At 31.2% G+C, this 8565-nt stretch overlaps 1 protein-coding gene across 1 annotated transcript; it reads right to left on the bottom strand.

Annotated features, from left to right (window-relative positions):
- Positions 1 to 1440: 1440 nt before the first annotated feature.
- LOC7475660 (T-complex protein 1 subunit delta) lies at positions 1441 to 3395 on the bottom strand. The gene has a single exon (XM_002322040.4). The coding sequence runs from the start codon at positions 3206 to 3208 to the stop codon at positions 1607 to 1609; it is 1602 nt and encodes a 533-aa protein (XP_002322076.2). The 5' UTR covers positions 3209 to 3395; the 3' UTR covers positions 1441 to 1606.
- Positions 3396 to 8565: the final 5170 nt, after the last annotated feature.

The raw sequence follows: 8565 nt of genomic DNA, 5'->3' as shown, positions 1-8565 counted from the left end.
CAAAACTATATCGTCCACGTGGAAAGAAGAAGCCTTAACAAGCCAACTTGATTTACAGAAAACATGAAGCCATCCTATATAGCAATTAAACTTTTCCTGAGACCGACATAATTTTTTTTTTTTGGATTTGAGGAAACCTCATCCCTCGAAAAGCGCACTTTGTAGGTAGCGAGTAAAACCCCGACTGTCTCAGGCTCTTACAAGAGGTGCGTGCCCTGACTTGAACTCGAGACCTGCTGTGCAGATTTCAAACCCTTTGCCATCACTTTGCCATCACGCTACACTCCTTGAAGACCTGAGACCGACATAATACTTCCAAGTACAATCCATTTTACACATCAGTGTAATAGAAGCATGATTGATCCGGGCAAGATACAAGAATCTCCTATATACCGAAATCCCCACCTGAACCTTTCATCAGGCTCTCTGGCATTTGCATTTTTTCAAAAAAGTTGCAGTTGACCAACATCAAAATAAAAAACGAACACCAACAACTTTGTAGTCGGATTATTTTTAACGACCAAAAGCTAAAAGCAAAAGCAGTGTCATAATTTACTGGATAAATTATAGTAGGATACTGCTTACTAGGATTGTGAACATAATGGGTATACATTTATGAGCAGCGATCATGGATGCCCACGTATATTTATGGATTTATTTACTAGGCAGTCGTAGAAGGATTTTTGGTAAGTGGTCTTGGTCGTTGGTAATTCTGTCCCCTGACAAGGAGAGAGTTGTTTGGCATGTAGAGAAGGTTGTGTCGAGCATAGTGATGATGGAGACTCATGGAGACTCGTAAACTACATCAACAAAGAACTTGAAAGGCTAATAATATTCACAAGTAATTGGAGCATTACTTCAGGGTAACAAAGAGTATGTTTGATGTGTAGAAGAGGGGTTAAAATGAAAGAAAAATGCTATGAAGCATTACAAAAAACATAATACCATAACTATGCGGCCGGTGTTTAGCAAGACAACAATGGTGGGTATTAAGAAAAAAGAGTTGAGGCTAGAAATTGGAGCTGCAAGTAACATTAGGTACTAAATTTAGTTGCATGCAATTTACACAATCGTACACTACTGCAAAGATTGTCATCATCTTGCTCGAATTATATATTATCACATCATGGAAAAACCAGTGAGAAAATGCTAGAGTGCATCTGTGAAAGTTGACAGGTTCTCATTGGAGCATAATACATGTACATGTTGATATAAACTCAATAAACATTGATTCGGCAGTTTTACTTACTGAAAAGATGCTTCACTAGAATAATCCCAGTCTATTCAGCAACACACCAGATGTAATATGCAAATTGAATACCATGATCTATATAGATCAAAAGACAGGAAAGCTAAATGCTGTGAAAGAGTAAAAGAAATCTCCGAACAAAATAGCACAAAATATCCAAAAATAAATCAAACATCAAGTAACAAGGCATATACCACCAAAATTCTTTAACCATAAACCATTCAGAAGATAGTTCTAGAGGAAAAGAAAAAACAAAAGGAAAAACAGCCCCATTCATAAGAGGTTCAAACCACACATTCAATACATCATAGATACTACCAGACAGATAGCCTAACACATTTCATCTTCAATTTCAATCTACCTGACAGTAACAATGTCATCAATCTTCAAAATCATCCGCACACACTCTGCTGCCAGTGTGATGGAACTTGTGCTCACAAGCAGAGGCTGAACCACATTCTCCTCCAAAATATTTGTGATCTGCCCCTTCCTCACATTGATTCCTGCATTGATCTCTCCTTGAGCATGCCTATTCCTCAGTTCAGTCACAATAGTAATAGGATTCAACCCTGCATTCTCTGCCAAAGTATATGGTATAACCTCAAGTGCCTCAGCAAATGACTTCACACAGTATCCTTCCATCCCATGCAGCACCTTGGCCCATGCTCCAAGCTGTCTTGACAATTCAATCTCTGGTGCCCCACCTCCTGCAATCAAAAACTGTTTATTCACCAAACATCTAATGACACATAAGGCATCATGCAAGCTCCGCTCTGCCTCATCGAGAACTAACTGATTGGACCCACGTACAAGCACACAGGTAGTCCTTCCCATATCCTTAATCCCAGTAATCTTGACAATCTTCCCATCTCCAAGTGAAACCTCCTCAACAAGATCCGCATACCCCAACTTTTCCTCTTTGAAATGCTCAATATTTGCAATGGGCAAACAATTCAAAGTCTTAGTAATGAACTCAATCTCATCCCTCTCCACATCCTTAATCACCAAAATCTTCGCTTTCGCCAGATAATGCAAGGACAAATCTGTCACCGCATCCCTCAAAATACTCTTCTGAATCAGCAACACATTACACCCAGTTGCCCTAATCTTCTTAATCATACCCAAAATATAATTCCTCTCTTCCTTCAGAATCCTATCCATTTGTGCATAATCAGATACCACTATACTCTGCTCAATATCAGTCTTCGGCGGGGAAATCTGAAACTGAATAACCGCAATCTTGGCATTCTCAACACGCGTCAGCCCACCTGCAGCATGACTCACTTTCTTATCAAAAACGAAACCCCTAACCATCTCAGTATCATCCACGGTTCCACCCAGCTTTTTCACTATCTTAATATCCCTAAGATCAACTAAATCTGGCTTCTCAGGATCCACAACAGTCAAAACAGCATCAACAGCTAATGGAGCTAGCAACGACGAATACTGACTAACAACTTTACTATTTAATGAAGTACTAGCAGATTTCACCAACGAATCACGGTCCGTTAACTCTAACGGCACAGCCATTGCAGTTAAAACATCAACAGCTTTAATTGAAGCTTTATGTAATGAATCGGAGATTACCGTAGGGTGGATACCAGAGGAGAGGAGTGAAAGGCACTGCTTAAGCAACGATCCGGCAATAACAACGACGGTGGTGGTGCCGTCACCAGCAGCGGTGTCTTGAGATTTAGAGAGTTCAACAAGCATCTTCGCAGCCGGTTGGAGAACCTCCATCTTGTTAAGAATGGTGGCGCCGTCATTGGTAATGATGACTTCGCCGCTCGCAGTTGAAATCATTTTGTCCATTCCTTTAGGACCAAGACTGGTTCTGACGGCGTCAGCCACCGCGCAAGCGGACTTGATGTTGGCATGGCGGATGTCTTCTTTCCGCTTGTTGTCGACGTACGACTCGGTTTTGGAAGATCGAGGAGCGGATTTTGCTACAAGTGCCATTGATTGTTTTTCTAAACCCTAACCCTAATTCAGTGGCGAGAGAGTGTAAATTAAAAAAGGAGGTAGGGGTAAACGAGAAAGAGAGAAACCCTAGAGAGCGAGGGAGTGAGATCGAGAGAGTTCTGTAACGATGAAAAAAGTGGGGTTTCTAAACGGCAAAGCGACTGAGTTTTTTAAATAGAGAAATAGACTTCAAGTCTTCAACTAGTATATTGGCACGTAAAAAAAATTTAAAGTGCAGAAACAAAATATTCAATGAAAATATATCTTTTTTAAAAAAATAAATTTTAATTATAAATTAAATGATTTTTTTATTTAATATTGTGATGAAAAATATTAAATTTATTTGGATTAACATGAGTTTACTTATAAATTCATGGAGATATTCTTAAAAAAAAACAAATTAAAAAGCTCAAATCCAAATTAACTCAATATTAAATGATAAAATTAATAAAAAATAATATTTATTTTTAAAAAAATTAAATGAACTCAAGTCAACCAAGCAAACTCACAACGCAAATCATGTATGTCATCAGATTTAATAAAAATTTTATCATAAAAATTATTTTTTATATAATTATACGACAATAAAATACATGATAATTTTTTTATATCAAACATTTTGTTTAGAAGTAAAAAAAAAAAAATGGTGATAGGCATATGGTACCAAGATAGTAAAAGCACATCAATGATGACAAAGAATGAAATTATATTTTATTTTTTTTAAATGAAGGGCATAAAAAGCATTAAACAAAAAAAACAAATAATAGTTCGAATACTGCGAATTAACCCATTAAACATGCGATTCAGCTCATGAATTCAATCGAGTTCAATGATTTTTTTATCAATTTTTTTAACTCAAATATAAAATAGCAAAAAAAAACACCCAAAAGGAGCTCAGGCGCATGAGGCTTTCAGCCCAACCCGTGAGCCTGGGCATGTCTTTATTTCTTAAAATATTCTTATACAACATGTCATTCATCCCTTTTTTTACAAAAAAAAAAGTCAGCGGATGACGCGTCGTATGCTTTTGCAGAATTCAGCAACAAGAGGTCACCGAAAAAATATGACTTCATTTTTTTTTGTCTTAAAACTCATTTTCAACCTATTTTTTGACCTAAAACATCTAGAAAACATCCTCAAACACTTTGATAAAACTATCAATGACCTCAAAAAACCAAAATCAACTCAAACCTAAAAACATTCTCGTGATCAAACCTGTCTCCTTGGGCAAGAAGAAAGAAACAAAACACTTAGGTAAAACCACCCTCATGAAATGAAACTCGTTGACACAAATTTAATTTTTTTTTTGTGGCCGAAATCATCGTCAATAGTCATTTTCTCTCTTTACATTGGAATTCAGTGTCCCCTCTCTCTTCTCACAAAAACAATGATTGAAAAATAAGAAAAATAAACTTTGATATCAAAATTGATTTTTCAACAACTAAAAGGACCAATCACCTATAAACCTAAAAAGATGGGAGATCAAAATAATTTTTTTGTATGAAATTTAAAGCCACCACCTATTTTACCCACCATTTTCACTTTGATCCTCTGATTTTCAATCCAATCCTTCCTTCCAAAAAACTATGCAATCAGATGTTAATTTGGGCTCAAAATGACTCAATTATGTCAAAACAAAAAAGTTCAAGAATCAAATTGAAAATTTTAAAAAACTTGACTATACAATCCACAATTATTTAAATAAAAGAGGATGAACAGTGTTTGTAGCCATAATGTTTTGGCAATAAGCTCTAGTTTCTATTAATTTTCCTTTTCTTTTTGCTATAAAGTAAGTACAATATTTATATCTAAGTAATTTAATTACAAAAAATAAATTAAAATTAGCTATTTAACTTGCGTTTCAAGTATGCAAACTATTTTGATGTGTTTTTTTACATAAAAAAATCAAAGTATAAATCTAAAAGCCTATGCAAATATATAATTTAATAAATCAATAATCATCTATATAAATAAATGGGGGGGAATTATTAACAATAATTAAAAGAGAAATTGGAAAATTTGATACATGAATATAGATCAAGATATTTAATCACCCAAAATAAAACATTTATCCGGTTGTGTTTACTTAACTTGTTTATTTAAATCAATAAAAGATAATAGAAATATAAACACAAATGAAACTGATCGAATAAACCATGACCTATAACAAATATTGCACAAGACCGATCATATTATGAATATTATTTAAAAATAAATATTTTTTAGAAAATAAATTTCATCTGTATAAAACAAAAAAGTTTTAGATAAATTAGAATAATATCTTCAAAAACCAAATACAAAAACAACAATTTTAAAAAAAACTTATATTCAAAAAAGGTTCGTGAACCCTATGACCTAGGTCATGAGACCAAAATAAACTCATAGAAATAGAAACACAAATAAAACTGATTGAATAAACCACGACCTAAAACAAATATTGCACAAGACCGATCATATTATGAATATTATTTAAAAATAAATATTTTTTAGAAAATAAATTTCATCTGTATAAAACAAAAAAGTTTTAGATAAATTAGAATAATATCTTTAAAAACCAAATACAAAAATAACAATTTAAAAAAAACTTTTATTTAAAAAAGGTCCGTGAACCCTGTGACCTAGGTCATGAGACCGAAATAAACTCATAGAAAAGAAATTGAAAATAATCACAAAACCAATCTTTTAAAAAAGAAATTAATGTAGAATGATAAGATCGTAAAAGAAAATGGGAAAAAAATACAAACGACATTAACTTTTCAAACCCGTGACACGGGTCATTAGATCAGATGCACCACAAATAGAAAAAATATAAAGATCAATCCCTAACAAATCAAATGTCGAAGGATGAAACATGAAAAAAAAAAATCAGTTACACAAAAGGATCTTAAAAAATATATAATTAAAATAATGAGGGTTAAAATCAAAATAAAAAAAATACATTATAAGGCAAGCAAGAAATTTTAATTGGATGGTTAAATTGAAATGAAAAATAACTTTAACATAACAAAAAATAAATCAAAAGAATAAGGTCAAATTGAAAAAAATAAAACAACATAAACTTTAATTGAATGATGAAATTGAAAGCCAATAAAACTCTAACAACAGAGCCAAAAGATATTGAGCATAACATGAACTATATAAATGTATTCAAGTGATCAAGAGAGGATTTATCATCTTAGATGAATTAGAAAAAATATTCTACATGTTCTCAAATAATATTGATTGTGAAATCCTTGCGCAAAATAAAATAGGATTTGAAAAAAATTTCAAATCTAATTCAAAGAATTAATAATTATAGTGTTGAGAACAATTATGACTTAACAGAGCAGACACACTTCATACTATAATGTATAAATCAAAACATTTTTAATGAATAAATAATAATTATACTGTGAAACTACTCACTAAAGGTTAAGTCAAATCACTTATGACTTTTTTAATATTTAGGGGATCATGACACATTACTAAATGATGCACTTGATCTTCAAATATAGATCAATCAATTGTTAAATTGATAATAAATTAAATAATTTAATTTATTTAATCTTAATTTATTTAGTATTATGATTTATATTTGAGTCAATTTATTAGAAACTTAATGGATTACACATATTAAAAATCATTGGTTGGAAATTAAATTGAGAAAATTAATCAATTGTAACTTCATTATTAATAAGTTTTATAAATTAAGAGCTAGAATCTAATTAATATAGGGGATTACAATTCTACACATAAAAAAATCATGTAGGGACTTGATTGAGTAAATTTCTAAAATTATCCTAAAATAATATATGTGATATTATTCAGGGGTTAAATTGATATTTTATCATTTATAGTGATGTCAGGTTTTTCTTATAAATAGAATATTATATTTTATATTTTGGGTTAGAGTGGTATAGATGTTACAGAACATACGTATATATAAACACTTTAAACATAAAAAAGAAAGAGCTAGTACTCAAGGCATCTCTCTCTCTCTCTCTCCCCCCCTTCTAAAAAGAGTTTTAGGAGATTTCTCACTGATGGTTTGTGTAAATTATCGTTAGAGGCCGGAAACTTGGATAACTTGTGGTTTGTGATAACCTTGAAAAAATTAATCAAACCTAAAAAAAGATCAAATCTTCAAGTAATCTTTTCTCAAACCCTAAACAAACCTAAATTATGTAATATAATTATTGGGATTCCCAAGAAAATTTTAAATTATTGTTTTCATTATGTGTATGTGTTTCGAGAAATTCAATAATGGTATTAGAGCAATCGTTAGACAATTAAAGTTGTTCATTACATGTTTTGATTGTTATTGGTATTAATTATGAATTAATTTTATGTGCAAAATTATTTTTTTCCCAAAATTATTTTTCTCTAATGACTTTTTTTTTTAAGATCTTCGATTATTGTTCTAGTTAGATTAATTGGATTTTTCAAATGTGGTCGGAATCCACCATGAAATAAAAAGAAAATTGATTTCTAAAATATTGGATTAGGATTTAATTAAAATTTTTCATTAAAATATTTTAGAAAAATGATTTTTCTAAAATAAAGAGATTTTTTAAGCTGAAATATTTTATTTAATTGATGTTAAAATAGTTTAGGATGTTAATAAGAATTTTAATATGATTAAGTTTCTTATTAAATCTTAAAAAAGGTTTATCAAGCAAATCAATATTAAGTAAAATTTAAAAAGTTTATGAAATTATCAAATTGAGTTTGATTTAATATTTCTAAATATTAGAAATATTATTTTAAAATTTCACATGAAATCATTAATTAGAATTGAAGCATGCAATATATTTAATGTTGCAGATTTAAGTGTTTTTATGCGTGATTGATGATTATGGACATTAAAAGACCAATGAGATTGCATTTTTTATGGTTGAATGGTTACATTATTAAATAAAGTCTTTATATCCTGTATTTTCTCTACTTTTCATATGTGTTTTAACTTGAGGTTTCTTATTGAATTATATAAATTTTATGTAATCTTAAAATGTAGAAATTTATGTTGGAAAATTATTTTGTAATCTAAGATGAAGAAAAAGGACAAAAAAGGATACAACCATTATGTATCTTAGGGTGGATCCTTTCATTATTGTTGAATCATGTAAAGCATTGTGGCAAAATACACTTTCCAAGGTTTACCCATCAAGTAGGACATTGGATTATGCACAACACTGTGACATTAAATGTACCTTCCAAAGTTTTCTTATTAAATAGGGCTAGAACTGTCCTAGCTCTTTCCCCTATATGCTAAAAGAAATGTCCAAGTATAGCTTCCACATGGGCGCTTCTTCTAGAGTTCAGGTTTATATAACCTAGTCAGGTATGCCACCAAAAGTGTATTCGACTATAAAGTC

This window comes from Populus trichocarpa, chromosome 15 (assembly GCF_000002775.5).
Source record: "Populus trichocarpa isolate Nisqually-1 chromosome 15, P.trichocarpa_v4.1, whole genome shotgun sequence".
Taxonomy (NCBI): Eukaryota; Viridiplantae; Streptophyta; class Magnoliopsida; order Malpighiales; family Salicaceae; genus Populus; species Populus trichocarpa.
The sequence above is the reverse complement of the archived record's forward strand: the minus strand, read 5'-3'. Positions and strand labels throughout refer to the sequence as shown.

Coding starts and splice junctions, on each gene's coding strand:
- LOC7475660 (XM_002322040.4), bottom strand. CDS start 3,208: ATGGCACTTGTAGCAAAATCCGCTCCTCGATCTTCCAAAACCGAGTCG.